General features: G+C 41.9%; 1 protein-coding gene across 8 annotated transcripts in view; it reads left to right on the top strand.

Moving 5' to 3' along the window:
• SULF2 (sulfatase 2) overlaps window positions 1-22,445 on the top strand; it is a gene marked incomplete at its 3' end in the record, with an annotated part of 267,812 nt that overhangs the window by 218,963 nt on the left and 26,404 nt on the right. For 7 of the 8 annotated variants that reach the window (XM_083618523.1, XM_083618525.1, XM_083618522.1 and 4 more), the window contains 7 exons: window positions 1,575-1,726; window positions 4,484-4,653; window positions 8,548-8,698; window positions 11,695-11,870; window positions 16,912-17,040; window positions 17,345-17,401; window positions 18,348-18,477. In XM_083618523.1, the coding sequence (XP_083474649.1) occupies window positions 1,575-1,726; window positions 4,484-4,653; window positions 8,548-8,698; window positions 11,695-11,870; window positions 16,912-17,040; window positions 17,345-17,401; window positions 18,348-18,477 (965 nt within the window). Of the gene's footprint in view, window positions 1-1,574; window positions 1,727-4,483; window positions 4,654-8,547; window positions 8,699-11,694; window positions 11,871-16,911; window positions 17,041-17,344; window positions 17,406-18,347; window positions 18,478-22,445 lie in introns of those variants that run through there. The other variant, XM_083618528.1, reaches the window with a different exon arrangement.

The following is a 22,445-nucleotide window of genomic DNA, read 5'->3' as shown; positions in this document are numbered from 1 at the left end:
ACACCCTTCTCTTTGGGAAAAAATGGTGCTTGGATATCTGGAGGCAAGAATATGTGGCATGAAGATGAAGGGAAGCTAGGCTTGGCAAGCTATCTGTCTAGCAGGCCCTTGTTTTTAGCTACACCTGTATGCATCTTTATAGAGACTATAGCAATAAAATAGTAACATATAAAACATAGTGGAGCAAAGGCTAGTGCATTCCTTGCTCACTCTTGGCTAAGATAGATTTATTAAGCAGCTCATAAAAAAACAGGTTTCAAAAGTCTCTTCAACAATTTCTGATTTGTTGGTGTTGATTTCATGACCTCTTGCCCATAATTGTCTGGAGCAGCCCATTTCTCTCTAAGAATACACAAAGAGGACCAAGAGTGGTTTTCTGATCCCACCTCTTTTGTACAATTGTAGTAACCAGACTAGATCTGCATCTGGCCAAACAGAGTTGGGCAAGTCATGAATGAGATAACTGCCAGGAGTCCATTCACATTTAAGGGAGCAGCCCTAACCCACCTTCTCTGGCAGTATCAGTAGGTTGGGAGGCAGGATGATCAGGCCAGATGCTGTTGCTTAGGGTTTCAGCCTTAAGTGTCTGGTGGAAATTGCTGAAATGTCTGGGCCTGGGCTGACTCAGCCCCTCTCCCTCCCCACTTCTGGAGCACCTTTCTTCAGGGTCTATGTTAAGTTGTGGGTGAACATATCAGACGACACAGTGATTCTTCAAACAGCTCTTGTTTATTCACAGGCCAGAACAGAACTGAACTGCAGGGTTCTGCCAGTCTGCTTATATAGAGCTCCAGTACAACGTAACTGTAACAATTTTCTAAAACTATCCAATCACTGAATGTCACTTTCGATCCCTTATTTGCATAACTATCTACAGTATCCCCCTGCTGGCCCAGGGTGAGAACTTCAGTACATAACAGTCTACATCCTGTAGCTGGAAGGGAGAGTGCCACACCAACAGGAGCTGCCTTGTCTGGGCTCAGAGACCCCTCCACCTAATCCAACTCCCCCACTGACTCAAGTCTGGAGTCAGTGGGTGTTGAATTACTCTGTAAACACCAAGTCCCAGGAAGGACAGGCAGACTAGACAGAATATGCCTCCTAAGAGGCTCTGGTCATTGAAAAGGTGTCATGAGTCATTTGCTGTGTGGCAGACAGGATTGTACAGAATGAATGCAATTTACATGCCCATCATCACCTGAAAGGCGAAAAATGTAACTTTCCTTTTGGTAAAGTATTCCTTCCCAGTTGTTAGGAAGGGATCCTTAATCACTTGTTATAGGTGAGCAAGCCAATGGCCATTTGCAGCCCTTGCTGTAAATTTTCTGGGCAAGCTCTGAGTCCCTTCCCTATTCTGTTTCATGCTTAATGCACTGTTAGCGCTAAGTAAGTGTTAAAGCATCTGCTTTAAAATAAGATATTAAAATAAAATATGATTGGATAGGGAAAATATTAACACTTTGTCTGCAAGAGCTGAAAACTAAAGAGATCTATACTGTAGCATGATTATCTCTTATACATTTATATGTATTGCTTTCTCCTCACAATGTCTCTTCTCTCTCTTTTGCTTCCAGCTTTCTTTGGGAAATACCTGAATGAATATAATGGTTCCTATGTGCCTCCTGGCTGGAAGGAATGGGTTGGATTGCTCAAGAATTCTCGTTTTTACAACTACACGCTCTGTAGAAATGGAGTGAAGGAAAAGCACGGATTTGACTACTCTAGGGTAGGCCTTACTGATTTATTTTCATTTCCCTCCCCTGGCCACAACTGTGGGAACAATACGGATGCTTTATGATTTCAGTCTAATTAAAGTATTTGTTTCATATTTGAAAGCTACTGCTGGTAATATAAACTGCAATCCATAAACCTGCTCCCTTAGACTGCACATTATCGTTTTACTTCTGGAGGGATGTATAATTTAAAATTTATTTAGTGACAGCAAGCAGTTCTTAAGCCGGTAAGCACTTCAGTATGTCCTACCAGCTGGGAAATGGATTTGATCGTAGTTTGACTCATGTTCTATTGACTGGTGTTCCCTGCTTTAATTAACACAGAGAGACATACTCTTGATCTGCTGCATGCATGTGATTAATTCTCTTTATTGCAAAATTGCTGTTTCCATGGTGGTGGTATGCAGATTTTGAGGGAGTCCTAAATCTGTCAGTAGTCCACAAAATCAGTTAGTGTTTGTCTGCAGTGTTATGAAACAGAGATCAGAGGTTCAGGTTCTGTTATTCTAATTAGAAATCTGTTGGGTGGGTGGGTTGGGGGAAGCAAACGAGTAACTTTAAAAACACCTGATTTTTTAAAATATTCCTATAGGGTTACCTTCCATTATTTACAGAAAAGGATATAGCAGAATAAAGATATTTGACACCTGCTTTTTATCCAACTAGTCAGAACTAAAGCAGTTAATAAACTTGAATTTAAATCAGGGTTGTTAAAAGGTATGCTTCTGAATCTAAAATATCTGATTAAGGGCAAGGCAACAGCCTTTTAATGCATAATTCATTTCAAAGATTTTTCAGTCACATCGCAGCAGAGTGTGACAAAGAGACAGAATTCAGGATCTAGCATTTCTTCTTCCCATGTTCCTTCTCACAAAGGCACAGTATATGTTTTAAATGAATTACTCACAACTATCTCTGAGCCTTGTGTTGTCCATCTGTGAAATGGAAATCTTTCCAAAAATTGTTTTCACTGCAGGTAAATAAATATGATGATGTCTGAGTTTGAGATTAGGTGGTAAGATAGGAATGAGGCACATACTCAGACCAAGATGTTTTGTGCATCTAATTGGGCTTTCAGCAGCTGTGTGGTTAAATTGCTGTGCATAATAACAAGAAGTATCTGTATCAGCAACATGCTTGATGTGACTAAGTGTCCAAAAGTGGAACCCCTTGCTATCTTCTCCAAATACGTCTTTTCATTAAGTGTATTTCCTACTACCAGTGCAATAACATGACTTTTGAGAGATTAGTTTAATGAACCTTCATTTTGGTAGCAGCAAGTATATTTCTGTTTCCAAAAATATCTTCCCCGCTGGCAGTAGAATTAGCAACCCATTGGTTGCCCTTTTTGTAATCTCAGGTGTCTGAGTGCCAAGTGACGTGTAATCAAAATATAACGCAACATTCGTGTTCACTGACCGTCTCTTGTCAAGCAAGTCTCTCCAGCATTTTATTACCATTACATTTAAGAATACTTGTTCCATATAATACACACACACACACACACACACACACACACGAATGTCTCAGATTAGTTTGATTCAATTCAGGGCTCAACAAATAACAGTAAGACTGTTTAGGCAGAGTGAGGTGGCCACCTCAGCTGGGTGCTGGGCAAGGCCAAATTTAGTTTGATGAGGCCCTAAGCTACTAAAGGTAATAGGGCCCTTTATATGTCCAGCTGTCATTTGTCAACAACAAATTGCTGCTGTTTTTTGTGTTGAATATATGCTATATCATAATTTATAGATCTAATGGGTATCTAAAGTCATTTGCACATAACAAAATATGTATTTTATCAAAGTAATTGTTGAACTGAAATACAATTAAGAAGAAGTATATTAATAGTGAAATAATTATTAAGCTCTAACTTAAAATGATTTTTTATTCATAACAAACTTAATAATGCAAACACACTGGCATTTGGCAATAACAAAAGTTCCTTTAGAAACACAATTTACAAAGACTCATAATTTTTTTTTGGGGGGGGGACCAAGAGAGTGGGGCCCTAAGCTATAGCTTGTTTAGCTTATACGTAAATCCAGCACTGGTGCTGGAAGTTGGGGAGCAGCAAATTTCTGGAAGGACAGAGCTGTCTGATTCTTTTTTAGGGGGAAGTCTTGATTCTTATGGGATGCGGGTGGCACTGCGGGTTAAACCACAGAGCCTAGGGCTTGCCGATCAGAAGGTCGGCGGTTCGAATCCCCACAACGGGGTGAGCCCCTGTTCTTCGGTCCCTGCTCCTGCCAACCTAGCAGTTCAAAAGCACGTCAAAGTGCAAGTAGATAAATAGGTACCACTCCGGCGGGAAGGTAAACGGCATTTCCGTGAGCTGCTCTGGTTTCGCCAGAAGCAGCTTAGTCATGCTGGCCACATGACCCGGAAGCTGTACGCCGGCTCCCTCGGCCAATAAAGCGAGATGAGTTCTGCAACCCCAGAGTCGTCCGCAACTGGACCTAATGGTTAGGGGTCCCTTTACCTTTACCTTTACCTGACTCTTATAGTGGAATTGAAATGCTTTAAATGGAGGTGTGGATGTGAGCTTGGTAACATTATAGGGGATTGTAAAAAACAAATAAAAAAAGCATATTTAAAACCATACCAGCCCTTTACATTTGCAATTATTACAAAAGTGAATAAATCAGAATTTCTCCTCCCACTTCTAAAATGATTGCAGTGTCCCCTCTAGGCTCGTCCATTACTTTTGATGTCATTTTGCTGATTTTTCTTCTCTTCCTCACTCTTTTCAGGATTATCTGACTGACTTGATCACCAATGACAGTATTAGCTTCTTCCGAATCTCAAAGAAGATGTATCCTCACAGGCCAGTTTTGATGGTTCTCAGCCATGCAGCTCCTCACGGTCCTGAAGACTCAGCCCCTCAGTATTCTCATCTCTTTCCCAATGCTTCTCAGCACATGTAAGGAAAAGGCAACAAAGCACCAAACCAATTATCTGCATTTCCAAGCAAAGGCATAGCATTCCTGGGAAATCATTTCTGGATCATTTGTGCTTTGGCATAAGTTTATCGCAGGTAGCAGAAATGGAACAGCTTGGCGCTTTTCAATTTATAACTTGTAGAAATCTACACAATAAAATGAACAATCCTGTCATTTTCCATTTGCAAATTTATGCAAATTTATTCCTTTTTGGGAAAGGCTTTGTAAAGAGAGTAAGGGGGAAAGAGAGACTGGGACTTGGGTAAATAAATATGATGAGGTCTGAGTTTAAGATCAGGTGGTAGGATAGGAATGAGGCACATATTCAGATCCTATGCACAATTACCTGGGTTCATGTGAACTCAGTGGGACTTATTTTTGAGCAGACACACATAAGATTTGTCCATCAGGTGCTTTACCTTCACATGTTTAAGCTTTTCTCCAGAACCTTGAAAACTAGGGACATGTGGTTGCACAATATTGCACCCTTTTAATCTAGGTTTCTTGATGCAATCCCTCCTCCTCTCCTCCTCCTGCTAACACAGAAAAACCAAAATGAGTGGTGTGAAATAATATCACCCCTTTCCTTCACTTGACTTCATTGGATGCCCCTTACTGAAGGTGTGTAAGAGGGTGTGGTCAAGTTATGACCTCCTCTGAACATTTCATTTCTCTACATGTTGTACCAGGGAGAAGAGGGAGAGCAGACATGGAGTTCTCCCTTGCAGTGGCAGCCACATGTCCCTCTTGTTATCTAATCTTGCCCTCCACAAGGTCTTTCTTCTCCTTTAAACTTAGTTGTATGTTGATGATATGCAACACAAACTTAGCTTGTATGTTAAGAGCTTCTTTTAATGCACTGCTCTGTGTGCCTCTGCTGTGTGAAGAAATCAAGGGAGCAGGGATATGGGACAGAGCCTTCTTTGCAGTGGCACTCAAACTGTGGAATCCCCTCCCTGGGTTGTCTCTCTCTCTGTGTGGAGGATTTTAAGCCAAAAGGCAGGTAATAAATGCTCTGTAAATGCCAAAAAGAGAAATGCCAATATAGACCCAATAGCAGTCACTGAAAAATTTGACTTCGGTAGGAGAGAGGAAATAGTTTTCAGTAAGTAGTCCTGAGTCTGCTCCAGCATATGCAAAACAATCACTTTTGGGTATAAAAAATAGGCTCGCATTTTATTTTATACCTGCAGGTTCATATCGCCAACATGTATCATTCTTTGCTTCGGCTGCTTAATAGGCATTTATCCATGATTGTTGGATAGTGGGTTTTTTTTTCCAGAGACAACCACAACTGTTGTCTCTGTAAGCATTTTATTCTCTCTCTCTCTCTCTCTTTCTCTCTCTCTCTCTCTCTCTCTCTCTCTCTCTCTCTCTCTCTCTTTTTTCCCAAGGTCAAATACAATCAGGATTTGTAGTGCAGCCCCCACCTCCAACTTCTGAATGAATTTGAAGTGGTTATTTTTGTTCAGTTTCCAGAATTGTTGTGCTTTGTGTATTTGGCCATAAGACGGACAAATCTGTTAAGTATAAGAGGGTTACGTTTGTAGTAATCAAAGAAGATCGTGGACGTCGAGTGGATTAAGCAGCAGGAGGTTTCAGATGAGCCAGGAAATCACAAAGCATACTGGAAAAGGAATTTGCCAAGCATTTTAGATTCGTTCAGGGCATTACATAGCAACAGTTTCCATAACCATCAGCATTTTCAAAGCCGCAATGTCATTATCCTGCCACAATAACATTCTGAAATCAGAGAGAACATTAACAATGTGGAGAGAATAATAAGCAACCTCTCCTCCCTGAAAGAAAAATACTCTCTTCCCCATCACAAAGCACTTTTTGGACTGCAGCCTTGATATCAAAGCATCCCACTTGTTAAAACACAATGCAATTCACTTTAGCATGTCTTTCGCACACACACACACTCAGCACATGGGGCAACCCTGAATATGAGTAATGTTACGGTAAGAGCGCAGTGTTACAATAGGAGTTGTGCTCCCCTCTCGCAGCATGTTCACAACAGCCTCACCTGCCAGCTTCATTCTGCACAGACCCACAAGTAGATGCTAAATATGCGTGCGTAATTATGGATGATACAGCTCAAGCTAACTTCCGAAGGCCATAAATACAGCACCACGGCAAAACTCTGCTGATTAATTAAAAAAAAACCCCGGGGAAACTGGAGCCTGAACTACAGAAGCCCTTGCTCTGTTGACTAGGCAAGGGCAGAAGGCCAGGTATTTACACTATACCCTGCCAATCCAGAGGCTGAAGTCTGGTTGCCAGTGACTGGTGCCAATGATGCACATCCCTATTCCCCCTTTGCACCTAAAGAAGGCTTTGATGTCTGAGTTACAGTAGGAGTTGTGTAGCTCACTAAGATGTAGGACCCATTCTCTGGTCAAGGGACCCCCAGTTTGAAGCCCAAAGCCCTTGCCTATCTGACCAGACCAATCTCCAAGATTCTGCAGAACCGGACTCTGGAGCTAGTTTGCTGTTTCAGATGCCCTAGCTTTTTGCTGTTGTCAAGTGGGATGGGAATTCCCTTTTACAGCTCCCGGGGTGGGAAGATCCCTATCTCAAGGCTACTTGTTCAAGCAAAGGAAATTGTAATAGCACCATCCAGCTTTTTCTTTTTCTTTTTAAAGACTAGTATAGAGTAGAACATCATTTTAAAAGCCGGCTATTGGACTGAAGTTATAATAAGCATTTTAATGCCCATAGTTTCCTGCTAAATGCTCAGGTAGTCAAGCTTAAATTCACCACAGATGCTAAATAACATAGTAGAGACTCTCCAGCAATCTGGATAGTTATTGTTAAGGAACCTGCGTGAGCCACAATCATCCGTGCAGAATGAAATTGGAATAGCTATGTCATTCTCATGCTCCCCAGTTAGAATGTTAGCTGCCTAATGCTAAGCTGCTACAGTTGAAATATATTCTCATTTACTCTGAATGATACTTGCTATTTCAATAGGCTTCAGTTTGAGCAGAGCAATTTTCCCGTTCCCGGCTTTTAGATAAATCATAAAAGAGATTTATAATGTTTCGCTGTCTACCACGGAGAATGTAATCCTACCATGGAGGGTTATTCCCAACAGGGAAAATTGCCACCCCTGTGTGCCTCAAACATGCTTAAAGATAGTAGAAGCCACAGTAGTAAGGTTCAATTGCACATCCGTTTTCAGGGAATTAACTGTATTTGCATTAACTTGGGTGTGGCAAGATAGCAGCTGGGCTCCTTAGCTTGGACCCTGACTTCTTCCATTCAGAATTCCATTCACAAAACGAGGCCTTATTGCCTTCACTCTGCAGTCACTTGGGCTCCTTAAAGGTTGGGGGCACCCTTAGGAACAGTATGGCATACGGTGTAAAAAGCTGTGGATGGAGAGGGAGCATCTTTTAAGATTTGCCTCCTGGCTTCTAAAACTTTCCTGTACTCAGCGCTAAGTAAACAGAAGCCCCCAAACCTACTTTTGAAAGTGGAAGCTGTTGTTCTCAGGATGCTGAAATTGTCGGGACAGAACGCTCAATGCAATGGATAGAATTCAACATCATGTTCTTCCAGTCCCATCTGTGCAAGCATTCCAGTTTACCAGATGGCACGATACCCTTCTCCTCTCCCTCATGCGCCATTCTGGGGGTTCTCCCAACCCCCAGAGCCAATTTTGGGGGGTGCAAGGGGGGAGACAGGGGGAATCCTATTGCACAAATGGAAGTCCTTGTATGGGTCTTCTGCTAGTGGGACTGGTTAGATGAATCCTGCCCTATGTTTGTGTGGAACTTGTGTAGAAACCCAGAATACACATTTTAGGATGGGTGGCATGCCATGTTTATTTTACTGACAGTTAATTGTTTCTCTCTCTCTCTCTCTAGCACACCCAGTTATAATTATGCTCCAAACCCAGACAAGCACTGGATAATGAGGTATACTGGCCCCATGAAACCTATTCACATGGAATTCACCAATATGCTACAGCAGAAGCGCCTTCAGACTCTCATGTCTGTGGATGACTCTATGGAGGCGGTAAGATTTATTGCAGGCTTCCTCAACCTCGGCCCTCCCAAGTTCCCCAAGTCCTGCATACGCGCCCTACTTTTCTATCCTATCCAAAACACGAGTTTAAGTGTTGCCAGTATAAGCACAGATGCACTTCATCACAGGGCCTCAACTTCCCCATTTGGTTTCTAAGATTTGAATTGCTCTGGGCAGAATGGTAGCACCAAGTCTCCTTCCCAACTTCTCTTCTTGGGTGTTAAGAGAGAGCCGATTTGGTAGGTAGTTTTGTCTCCCTTGAAAGTTCAGGAGTGCAAACTCAAGAGAGGGCATACTCTGACATTGCCTTAGCTGTGAAATTCCCTCCCCACAAAGGTGTGTCTGGCATTTTCATTGCATGGCTTTCATCATGTGTTGAAGATGCATCTCTTTAGCCTCTTTTTATACCTTAGGACTCACCCTATTCTTCTGACTGTAAATTGTAATAAGTTATTTTAACATTATTTATCTAGGTTTTTAAAAATGTGTTTATATGCTGCTTTTTTGGCACTGGTTTAGAACAAATTGGAATCACAAGTAGAGTGGATTCCAATGTATCTCAAATTTCAAAGGTGCATCTTCAGCTGTGCAGTGAAGGTGCTGGGTGCACCTTTGTGTGGAAGGAATTCCATAATTTGGGGGCTGCCTCCGAGAATACCGTCTCCTGGGTCATGCCAAGACACTGAGGGTAGCAGAACTACCAAGAGGGGGCCCCCTGCTGATGTGACACCCAAGAGGGTCTGCAGGGAAAGAGGTGGTCTTGTGGTTCAGGGCAGGTAAGAAATCCATTTTATAATAATGATAGCGCTATAAAATATTCCAAATAGCAAAACATCCTAAGTTGCCTGCTATAGTTGCAAACAGTGCATAAAGGGAAAATTGTACCAAAAGCCTTGCTTTCTGTCTTCAATAGTTCTCTGTTAAGTAATATGTACTTAACATACCACCGTTTTTCCTGGTCAGTGGGATGAGCCAGAAATGTGCAGACAATGCTTAGGCTAGATGCCCATGTCAGCTATAAGTTTCTTGAGTAGGAGATAAATGTAAAATAAATGGACTCAAATCCCCCTTTTTGTGGGTGATGGTCCAATTATGACAACTGAGCCCAGCAATATCCATAGTCTGCAAGAATATATGGCAAACTTGGCACACTTTTTATGGGGCAAACTTTTGTAAATAGCTCTGTGATAGACCTCATGTGGTCTCAGGTTCAGTCACTGGTATGTGCAGTTAAAAAGAGCATGGGTTGGATTTCTAGGAAGGACTCTGCCTGCTGCAGATTTGGAGGAGGATCCGAAGCTTTGTGTGAGAAAGGTCCCAGATTTATTCCCTGTCATTGCCATGGGAAAGACCCCTGTTTGGAAACACTAGAGGGTTCCTGTAGACAGCACTATTTTCAGGAGATAGTATTGTAGATAGTACTGAGCTTGGTTGACCAATGGTCTGGCTTGTCATAACAAAGCCTGCTATGATCCACCATCAGGTTGCTTCATAGGTCCAGTTATCTTCTATAACACACCTCTTATTGGCATCTTGTTTGCCCTTAAGCCTGTGATATTAGAACGAAGTAAAATGAACTGTTCCATCAAGGCCGGGTCAAGACATTTTGGCACCTCAGGCAGACCCCAAAATGGCGCCCTTCTCCACACCAGGGAATAAGGAGTGAGGGAAGATCTACATCAGGAACAAAGGAGGGAATAAAAACCAACATTGGGATCTGCTGCCCCTGTGGATCCTGCCACCTGAGGTGATCGTCTCACTTTGCCTCAAGGGTGGGCCAGCTAATTGTGCTTCTGTGCTCTGGCAATATTCATCCTGACTGGCACCTTCTGTGAAAATTGATGGTCTTGTTTTCAAGCCTGCAAAGCTGCCAGTCTAACATGGAGGCAAAACAGTTTATTGCTGCTTATCTCCCAGCATTCCTGCATTTTGTTTGTGATTTAAGTATAATGCAGGCACCCTGAGAAGACAAGGTTAAGATTATAGGTAGGCCCTGCATCAGCCTGTTTGTGATTATGGTGATTACTATTACTGCTGATTGGTGGTTTGCTCTGGGAAGATATAATCTCTCTCAAGTGCTACTACATACGCTTGGAGAGGCTTGCCATCAGTGTTGCAGCTTGCTCAAATTGATGGCTTGCTTTATTTTTAACTTCAAGTCAGCAAGCTGGGATTGAAATTGTAATTATAAAGAGGCTCAATGAATTTTAAAATGCATTCAGCTAGTCAAGCCTAACCTTATGCTTTGTCACAAGTGCATTCCAAAAATAGTTGTGGCTTGACCTGCTTTTCTAAAACAAACAAGGAGGTATCTGGGTCATCATAATACGTCTCGGTTTCCCCTCTCTATTTCCCATAGACAGACAGTGCTCGAAGGAAAGCAACTTTGGAGGAAGATGTGTTAACACAGGGCACACAAAACTCCATAAAATTCGGGACCGTAGATGGAGTGGCTTTAACCCTTTACTTCCCCTGCAGTACTTCTACTGTGGTTATTGCCTTAACTGCTCATGGTTTGCTGAGAGCAAAACAAATCATGGTGCCTGGTTTTGATGTAAAGCAAAGCCCATCTATTGTGGTTTGTTTTCTCCCAATGCAAGCCAGGGGGAGTGGGGAGGAACCAAGCAGCTGTTCATGCCCAGTAAACAATGGTTTGTGACTTAATGTAACTTGCAAATATGGCCAAACTATATGTCATGATTTCTGACTCATTGCAGTTCCAAAATTTGATTTCAGATCATTCATGTTGCCTTTTTAAAAAACAAATGCAGTCTCTGTCTCAATAGGACCCCAATAATTTCATGTTTGTTTTTATTTATTTTTATTCCCTCCCCACTTCTCTTTAGCTGAAAGGGAGCAGCTTGCACAAAAAGCCAATATATACATTCACCAAGCTTTTCACTGCCCTTATGTCTATATACAAGATTATTGTGTAATACAATACTGTTTTGTTCAATCCAAAACGTTATGCTTCTGTTTCATTTCAGATTTACAATGCATTGGTTGAAACAGGTGAACTGGATAATACATATGTAATATATACGGCAGACCACGGCTATCATATAGGGCAATTTGGGCTGGTGAAAGGAAAATCCATGCCGTATGAATTTGACATCAGAGTCCCCTTCTATATCCGCGGTCCAAATGTGGAGGCTGGATCCTTGTAAGTTCATGGGGCTTTGTGGCATTGGAGTAATTAAGAGAATCCTGCTCTGGTTGGTTCTGTATGGCCTTTTGTAAGATGCTCTGGAGTTGGCTTAGTTTCAGCAGTAAATCTCATCAATCTTTTTTCTCCTCGCCACCCTCTGCACATCTGTTTACAGATAATTTTAAATGCAAACTCTTAAATGTCTTTTTTTTTAATGATAAGGAAAAAAGCAAAAAAAAAAAAAAAAAAGAGCGAAGAGACAGGGATCATCTTTCTCCAAAACATTTATGGAGCAAAGTATGTTTCTCTAAGGTTTTGCTCATCTCTTTGGGGAAAAGGACTTGATTTCTCATAACCAGTTGTGTTCCTCTCTCCATCACACTCTTTAGTGCAGGATGAAGAGCAAATTTTCAGTGTCAATTTTTATTCCTGCATACAATTATGTGCTGTTAAGGTGTGATGTCTAACATTGCCCAAGCAGTCCTCAATCATGCAGTAAGGCCTTCCCTTCCTCTGCAACTCCCCTGCTCCAAATTCAGAGCAGTTTTAGGGTGGAGGGGACAGGAGAGAGGAAAGGAAGGGGAAGTCCTGTTGTAGGAGTGGAAGTCTGTTCCACTCATGGATGCATATCACCCAAAGTATTTGCATTTCAGTGGTATTATCTGTATCAAGGCTAAAGGTGCAGCCAAAACACCCCCAATCCCAGATCCATTCCCAATGTCTTCCTAGCACTAGACAGCTCACATACATGCTACCTCTTGCACTGAGAAAGGGGGAATTTAGACTCGTGTGAAATTCTGTATGATCTTCTGAAGAAATGCAAAGTCATTTCCTTTTGTTTAAGTTTGACGGTGTAGTCTGTGAGGCTTCCAAATAATAACATTGCGTAATGTTCACAGCCTAAGTGCATAGCTGTCATTAGAGGTTAATTAAATAATACAATGGAATCACTGTTAAGAAAATGAATGCAATATTTTCTATATGTTCCTCTTCCCTTGCAAAAAAAGAAAAGAAAAGAAAAGATGACTCATCTCCTTGGTTTACCCTTTGTTAGTGACAGACAAGAGTACAGAGTGTGACTGTTAATTACAAATTGTAACTTTGATCAGCTAAGAAATTATGTAAATATACCTTCTAAGTAATTATTTTAATAGCAAATATTTGCACCAAAGCAATTATTTTGGACACAGTGCCACAATATGCGTGCTTTAATGTATACCACTATGTATATATTAGCATAATTAGTTCTTGTACTTTTCCACCCATAATACTTTCCTCCTTTTAATATAGAAAAAGTAATGCAAGCCAACAACAATATTGCGAACATAGCAAAGCAGCAACAATCCCATTTTAAAATAATAAAAAAGAATATTCACTGGGTTTTGAATTTAAATGAATTTCAACCATCGAAGCAGAAAAAGGGAAGAATGCTTTCGTTCTGAAAAAAACACCACTGGTATTTCCAGTGCAGCAGGACAGCTAAAAGAAAACCCTACAAAACAAACATGGGCAACCTGAAGAATCAGGTGATGTTATAAACTCTGTGCTATAAGGAGATTATCAGAAGTGGTCTGCAATGACATATTTCAATGATTATGTGATTATTGCAGTGAGAGCTGAGATATTCCTACCTATATCAGGGACAGACTTTGCTCTTTCAAATTTCAACAACGCCCTCTACAAGGCAAAAATTCAGCACCCTGAACCTCTCGCCTTGCATTTTGCTCAATTCACTGTGCCATAATTGCGACACCCTGCAGCGCCCCCTGGGCTTGGCACCCAGTGTGGCAGAACCAGTTGCACTGCCATAAATCAGCCACTGCCTGTAGGCTTCCCAGGACAATTTTGTCATCTTTTGCAAAGCACACAGTAGGTTTGAAGGATGTGCATATATATCCAAGCAGCTCTTGTCTCCCACAACTCATCCTTCCCTATGGTTTCACACCCTTCCCTGTCCACAATGAGCTATGCATAGGAACATAGGAAACTGCCTTATATCAAGTCAGATCATTGTTTGACCTGTCTCTGTATGGTTGACACCAAGTGGCAGTAGCTGTCTAGGGTTTCGGGCAAAAGTCTTTCCCAGCCCTACCTAGAGACATTGGGGATGGATAACTGGGTCCTTTTGTACACAAAGCAAGCGCTCTTCCACTGAGCCCCTCCTGGCTAGAGTTGCACCCACTTTTTGTAGTCGCTCAGTTTCTTGTAACTCTTCCATTTCTGTTTAGTGCACAAGCACCAGGCAAAAACGCAGGGAGTTGCTATCTTGGCATGCCCATAGCCAGTGCTTTTTTCCTAAAAAAATATATGTTTAGGGGTACTCTCATTTTCCTACCCATATTGAAATACTGCCCCTCAATGAGGCCAAACTTAGATTCACAAAATGTTTAGGGGTATGCGTACCCCTGTATCCCCCCAGAAAAAAAACACTGCCCCTAGCCCTGAAAGCAACCTGTTCTTCATAGCTTCTTTTTAGATCCTGAAGCACCCCATCATTTTAAATTGCCAGCAAATTATGTTCTGCGGGAGCCTCCTCGTTCAGGGCCTTCTGAGTGTCAAAACCGATTTCTAAAGACTCAGTAAGTCAGAGCTTATCCCCGTAGAGAAACTGGTTCACACACACTCCAAAAGGTGATGTATGAACTGTAAAATTGGTACAAACATGGCATTTCTGTTTCCATAAGGAGGGAAACGCCCACTTCAGTATCAGCTTTGCTAATGTGAGCTGCACCTTCTATTTTTCATATAAACTAATCATTGGCTGTCCCCGCTTATCAACCCTGATTTAATAGCAGTTGCTGTAGTGAGGTCTCATTACCATAGGTTCATTACTTTTACCCTGATGCGCTACACTGCATTAACTAGTAATTAAAATTAAGCTGCACTTGTCAAGCAGATGAACAAATGTATTATCTTCAGTTCTTGTCATTGTTTGTTTGCTTTCAAATCCAGTAATTCACAAGCGGTCTCATTCATTGCTGCAAATTAGAATGCTGCTGCCTTGCTGTGCTGTGTTTCTGAGCTGGAAATCTGCACAGAAGCAGAAAACTATCCATATGGCTCCATCTTTGAACTGTAATTTCTCCTTGTAAATTATGGCAAGTGTGTTCTTGTCCTCAAAGATCCGTATAATTTTTGTTTTTTTATTTTAATGCTTAGTTTCTTTATTTGTTCTTCTGCTTGTATTGTTTTTGTAAGTACCTTAATTGGAGCTAGTATCAGTTATTGATTTAAGGACTGGTTTATGAATCAGGCCCTGGTTTTGAACTTTGATTCTGTTGTGAACTCAGCTAGGTGGCCTAATACAAGGCACCCATGTTCTTTCAACCCCAAGCCCTCTGCCTCCCCCAATTTGCAGTATGGATATGATAACACTGAGCTGCCCTACAGGATGGATTTGAGGAATATAGGATAATGTATGTAAAGGGTAGCACTCTCAGATGAAAAAAAATAAATGCCAAAATGTATTATTTTTGTGATGGCCAACCAGTGGTTTTTGACAAATAAGTCTGCTGGCTAAAAATGCAAACAAACAAACAACCCCCAAAACAAACAAGGGCCGAAAGAAGACAATTTATACTGCCTTGAGCTCCTTAGAAGAAAGGCGGTAGATAAACCTAATAATGAAAAATGTGCAGAATGCCATGACTAAGTAAGCATACCATTGGAATATCCACTTAAATCCCCACCCTTAATGACAAGGAGATAAAGTGTGGATCTCACAGGTTTGGAGAAACTGGTGAGGAAGCTATGGCCTTATCTGAATGTTAAGGAATGCTCAAACTTAGTGATTTGTTAAGAACTGAATAAACACAACCACCAATCCCACCTTGCAGATGTTTGGTGCTAGAAGGGAAATTTTCCAGGGTGTGACTCTTCTATTCATTTGCACCCTAGGGGGATTTCCTTTTAAAATTTATGCAAATCTGATTTCCTGGATACTGAGTATTAAGCATTATTGCAAAATGAGCTTCCTTTACTATTAGTTCTGTTTTTGTTTTTTCACCTTTGCTTGCCTGGTGTCTGTTACCATCCCCCTGCTGCCATCTACCCTTCAACTGTCTTCTAAATCTATCCCCAGTGGGTAGTGGGATGGGCCATTTGAACCTTTGACCCTCCAGATGTTGGACTACAACTCCCATAATCCCTCACCATTGGTCATGCTGGTTGTATGTGATGGGAGCTGGCCTCCCAGCCACATCTGGACAGCCAAAGATTCCCTGTTCCAAGTGATGGTGCCATAGCTCAGTGGTGAGATACATGTTTTGTTTGCATGCATAACTCTTGGGTTCAATCTTTGGCATCTCCAGTTGAAAGGATCAGGTGGCAGATGATGGGAATGGCCTCTCTCTCTGCCTCTGCCTGAGACCCTGGAGAACCACAAGCAGTGGGAACAGACAATATTGCACTAACGTAGAAGGACCAATAGTCTAGTGTAGTACAGTATCTGCTGTTGCTTACACAACCCCACTTCAGTGAGTGCCAATATTATCTTTTACACTGGGTTATCCAGTGCTACTCCTACTCAAAGGAGACACGTTGGAAATTAATAAAGCCAAGTTATTAATGTCCATTAACTTAGAACAATCCACTGTTTCCTAAAACTGCCAGAGCAAGATTCCCTCTTCAGTAAAGCCTGAACTACAAGACAAGGATTGATTCTCAAAATGGTGAAGAAGTTTAGGTCACAAGCTTTTTCACTTCCTTCTTTTTCATAGAATTGTAGAGTTGGAAGTGACCCCAAGGGTCATCCAGTCTAACCCCCTGCAGTGCAGGGATCACAGCTAAGGAATCCTTGACCGATGGCCATCCAAGCTCTGCTTAAAAATCTCCAGTGAGGGAGAGTCCACCACTTTCCGAGGTAGTCTCCCCTGACCTTTCTTTAGCTTGTAAATGGCTTCTCATATTCAGCTTTGACGTGTAATTGTGCTTGATTTCCATCTATTTGAGGTTAACCCATAGGTGCTTTTCAGGTATTCTGTGTCTTCTGTGGTCTTGCGTTGGGGTTACCGTTGCAGATGTTTGATAAAGGTTTTGTGAATATGTTTCTTTTCAGGAATCCTCACATTGTATTGAACATCGATCTTGCTCCTACAATTCTAGACATTGCTGGCCTGGACATTCCACCTGACATGGATGGGAAATCTATTCTAAAGCTGCTGGATTCTGAAAGACCGGTCAATAGGTAAGGATGGGAAATGCATTAAACAGAGCCCAAGATTTCCTGCAGATTGCCAAGTACTTTAAGCAGTTGTGATTAAACAATATGTCTGCAGCAGGTCTGTGAGTCAGTGGTACTTTTCTATCCCATTCTGTGGAACTTATAAAGGCCTTGTCGTAGTGAACAAAAAAAGTTGCCATATCATCTCATAGCTGAGGTTGAAAATGCATGTTTGCCATTTGCTTTCTAATCACACATCTTCAAGGGAGAAGCCAAATCCTGTCCCCAGATCTAGTTTGACTTTCAAATTAAGTTTGTTTTTTTCCAGGTTCCATTTGAAAAAGAAGATGAAGGTCTGGAGGGACTCCTTCTTGGTGGAAAGAGGGTAAGTGATGGGTGGTGATTGTGTTTTGTTCTGGAGAGTTCTGACCTCCTAAAGTAGGCTTCCTCAACTTCAGCCCCCCAGATGTTTTGAGACTACAGTTCCCATCATCCCTGACCACTGGTCCTGCTAGCTAGGGATCATGGGAGTTGTAGGCCAAAAACATCTGGAGGGCCGAGGTTGAGGAAGCCTGTCTTAAAGGAATCGTTGCAGCAAAAGAAGAGTTGTACCTGTACAACTTTCCTTGGCGAGATCATTAATTAGTCTTTTCCATTTGGCATTTGTGAAATTACTTAATTCATCAAAAAGGCAAAGTCGTATTAGTAGTTTCAATGTTTTGTTGTTGGCATTTTTCATTTTCATTGGAACTGCTGTAAAATCTATGAGAGACACATGAAATAGGCAGTCTACTTTCCTACTTAATGAAAATGCTTTTTTAAATTATTTCTTGCCTATATATCCTGCCTTTTTTCCAAGGAGCTTAAAGCAGAGAACATGATGTCCCAACTATCCATTTTAATCTTGCAAATACCCTGTGTGATTGGTAAAGCTTCAGAGAGTGTGACTGGTCACCCAGTAAGCTTCTTTGGATCGTATCCTATACTGTCCTGTGCACAGGCATACTGTGGGGGAACGGGGGGCCATGGTCCCAGGAACACAATTTTGAGGGGGTGTGAACTAGGCACCCCCAAACAGGCATCAGCTTCCATGGCGGGCCCGACTCCTGGCTCCCCATCCTGCGCTGCCTGGGGTCTCTGGGCCCTGGCCTTGCTGCCATGTCCTTGGCCCTCCTCACTGAATTGCCATGCGGCTAGTGCTCAATCGCTCCTCACTCGTTATTCAATGGAAAATGGTAGAGATGGTCTCACTCTTCATGAGCAAAGATTATGTGAACTTCTTGGAAGAGGATGCAGCCTTTACAGAGCTGTCCATGTTCTTCCCTTTTCAGGAAACTGTTACACAAGAGAGAGAATGAGAAAATGGATGCTCAAGAAGAAAATTTCCTGCCCAAGTACCAACGGGTGAAAGACCTCTGCCAGCGAGCTGAGTATCAAAGTGCTTGTGAACAGCTTGGGCAGGTGAGTATCTGCACCACAAGTCTAAAGCATAGCAAGGATTTAGGAGGTTCCTTTACTTTGTTATCCATCTTACAACAGATGGACTGAATATTTTAGAGCTAGCTTTCCTTTCTGTTGCTCTTCCAGCAGTAGAAGAAAATGTATCTGCAGGGCAAGAGGCCAAGATTTCCCCTGGAATCTTAGTCAAACAAGGAGAAATATTTCAGAGCTGAATTACGTCTCTATTTCAGTTCCTTCTCAAATTCAGCTTAGCGGACCTTCATGTTCTCTTCCTTTTTCATATTAATATTCATTTCCTTTTTTAAAAGTCCAGATGTACAGAAAAGGGTCAGTAAATGAAGTTACTGCTGTATGGTTTTGGTACAAACTCTTCAAGTTTACTATTCAGGCTATTCAGGATTACTTACGGTAAACAGCCTTCCATCCAAGCATTGCACATGTCACCTTGCCTGTTCCCTTTCTATTTCTTTTAAGGATAATAAAATGTTTATGTGGTGTCTGTGGATAGTGAGTAAAAATAGCCTTACTGCTGGCAAAGAGGGAAATGATAAAAAACGCTGTCATCTATGTATTAGTCGTCAAGGAATGGAAGGATTGTTTTAAGGTTTTTCAGTGTGAATTGATTTGGGCAGTTCAGCCTGGGATGGAATTGAACAACATAGACATCAACAGAACCTGCAGCAATCAAGTTGATTAGAGTTAGGGCTGATTTTCAAATAGTCACCCCTCCCCATCATATATCAAGCCCCTCTTCTACCCCTGTAGCTCTATCTAGGCAAAAAAACAAGTCTCTTTGTGGGGTGTGGAGAATGTGTCTGAAAGATAAAACTGCTCTTACCTCTCTGTATAGCTAACCTTTTATGGTGGGTTTTTTATATACTGTAGCTCACCCAAAAAATCATTATTATTTTTTCACATTGCTTAGTTTCACAAAGATATGCATATCTATATGATCTGTGTAGCTATGCATCAGAATGTAGGGAGCTTCCTTTATACGGAATAAGATATTTGGTCTTGACTAACTCTATCTGCCCGTTCAGTAAGCCCATATAGATCAGGCGTAGCAGCACTCCCAATTCATGGGCATCAGACATCTGTAAAGGGCACCCATGCATAAAGCTGTTTCTTGATTGTGTGGTTCCCAGTTGTACGTGCATAGAGCCATCCATGCAAGGACTCTTTATAGACATCTGGATGAATGCATATCAGCTGGAGGTAGAACTTGCCATGCCAGACCCACCTGCATTCCATACCCATGGATACTGTACATCTGGGAAGCTGTTGCCTATGCATTTTCCTCCAGGGATTCCCACCACTACTTAAATCCAAATGTAGCTGCAGGAGGCTATAATCTAGGGGGGAAGGCCAGTGCTAGGTGGAAAAGCTCTTAAATCCTTTTCTCCTTCAGCAGTTATTCTAATCATAACCACCATGACCCCACAGCTTTTCCCATGTTAAGGGGTAGGTTGGAGGAGGGAAGAAACAGAGTTACCTGAAAAACAGCTGGTGCTGAGCAGAAAAATCAGCAGAGGAAAAAAAGAGCAGTTCTCTCTTACTTCACCATGCAGGTGTTTTGCTCAGAATTGCAGTCTCCTGTGACTGCTTTTGATTTAAAATAACAACAACACCCACCCACCCCTAGACAAGCAAACCTTGAGGTGTAATGTACATGCAATTGTCTTGTCTAGCTTTATCCTGACTGGCAACAGCGCTCTAAAGCCTTAGGAACAAGATCTTTCTCAGCCCTGCATCCTGAAACACACACTTCTGTCTGCTTAGTAAGCTCTTTTAAGAGCCAGTTACGGTAACATCTCTCATCTGTACAATATTCCCAGAAGCTGTAGTGTAACATCATCATAACAGTTGAGTGAAAACTCTGTTCCAATAATTTTGCAAAGTTTGTACAGATTTTGTTCCTGTGGTTTCATCCACTTGACTGAAAGGCTTTCAGGGTGAGTTCATTCCTGTATTGAATTTGGATGATGGTCAGTTTATTGGCCACTTGACGCTTAAGGGGTCTCTAAGCAACCTACACAATTTTAAGAGCATAAAGCATAGAATAGATTTTTAAAAACACATTACCATGCAATAAGCCCATAAAACTTATAAAAGAGCAGCAAAAGCATATAACCAATAAACAGCAAAGTAATCATAATCTATCAAATGCCTGGGAGATAAGATAGGTTTCTACTTGGTGCCAAAAGGATGTTAATGATGGCACCAGGCGGACCTCACAGTCTGAGAACACGCTCTCCCTCATTTCCACCCTCCAACTTTTTCCCTCAGAAGGGGCACCTGGGGACAGGGCCTCTGGTAAAGACCAAAGGGTCTGAGTAAGCTCATATTGGGGTCATGGGACTTTCTGGGTCAAAACCAGCACTTTGAAGTGAGCTTTATACTTATTGTCATTTTAATAAATCAGGTAGGCACTGCATAGGAAGGATGAGATGACTTGAAGATGTGTAACTCCTGTATAAGATCTCAAGAACAGTTTCACTGTGTCAGATGAACAGTTGTTTTAGGTCCATACTCCAGTCTTTGATACCTCTCTGTCTTTGGCATTCTGCAAACTTTGTGAAAGCTTCCATAACTGTTCTACATCTTCCATTGTCTGTCAAGCACTAGAGAACACTTTCCAATGAGATAAGTACCTGCTGGTGATAAGTGGCAGATAACCAACAGAGTTCCATCCTTGAAAACTTCTGAACTCCACCTGCAAGACTCTTCATTTTAAACAACTAATTAACGATCTGATTTTAAAGTCTGGTATGAGACTGGGGATCACATTTCCAGAGTATACTTCTTAACTGTTCCTGATTGTTCCTGTGACTGATTGAAGCTAATATTTGAAGCTGCCCCTTGATATACCGTTGAAGAATCCCTGAAGCTCGCCTTATGCTTCCCTGAAACTTGCTTGCAGCTGTGGATAGATTCAGGCAGCAACTCACTTCCTCCACCACAAAGTGTTTTTTTACAAGGTGCTAAGCATATTCAGAGTAGTATAAAGAGAGCAGCGTCTCTCCCCCCCCCCCCCCCGGAGGGAGAGAGTAGGATCAAAATTGCCCTTGAGGATGAGTGGCTTACACGAAACACTCTGGTTATTTCTTAAGTGATTCCCCACTGCCCCTGTTCCTCAAATAAATTATTCACTGCACTTTGGAGGTTTGTCTTTTGGGTTAGTTTTTCAAAACACTTTTGAAAAGGGAAAAAAAGAATAGTGGCAACTTAAAGCCAACAAGTTCATTGTGGCAGAAGCTTAGAGTCCATTTTGTGAAACAAATTAAGTGCTGTCTTCAGCTGCAAGGCTTACATACGTGATAAAGGACACGTTCGTACTCATAAGTGCATTCAAGCACAGAGAAGGAGAATTGTAAATCTGAGGTGCAAGAGGTTAAATATGTGACATTTTTATGCTGAATAGCGTACAACTCCAGGCCTTTGCTGTGTTAAGAACATAAGAAGGGGTACTGGATCAGACCAATGACCCATCTGGACCAGCGGCCTGTTGCATGCCAAAGTGGCATGAAACTGCCCCTCCACCTGAGATCAAAGGACCACACATGACAACATTCTTTTGCACTGAATTTGACCCCAACTTTATTGATTACAGATGTAAGGGGATGAGGCTTAGGCATTGGACATATCCTATATCAACCAGCCCGCTTGCTAGATGTTTTCTAGGGGTCAATCCAGAGTTGGGGAAGCCCTATAACATACATCAAGTTAGGTGTCTTCTTGCCTGCCTTGAGTGCTATGGCTTTAGTCTCTGCCTGGGCATCTGAACAGAAGCACTTCTTCCTTGATCCCTTTAATGGGATACCCCGTTTCCCCAGAGGGACAGGCAGAAACTTGCAACCTCTCCTCCTACCATGACTAAAGGCTTTACCCAATGCCTAACCCACCAAAGTTGTGACGATTGCTATGAGGAAGACAAAACCTTCAGATGAAGCCAATTAGGCTGATGGGAA

Source organism: Podarcis filfolensis, assembly GCF_964270895.1.
Source record: "Podarcis filfolensis genome assembly, chromosome: 6".
Taxonomy (NCBI): domain Eukaryota; kingdom Metazoa; phylum Chordata; class Lepidosauria; order Squamata; family Lacertidae; genus Podarcis; species Podarcis filfolensis.
This window is presented reverse-complemented; position numbering and strand designations above follow the sequence as displayed.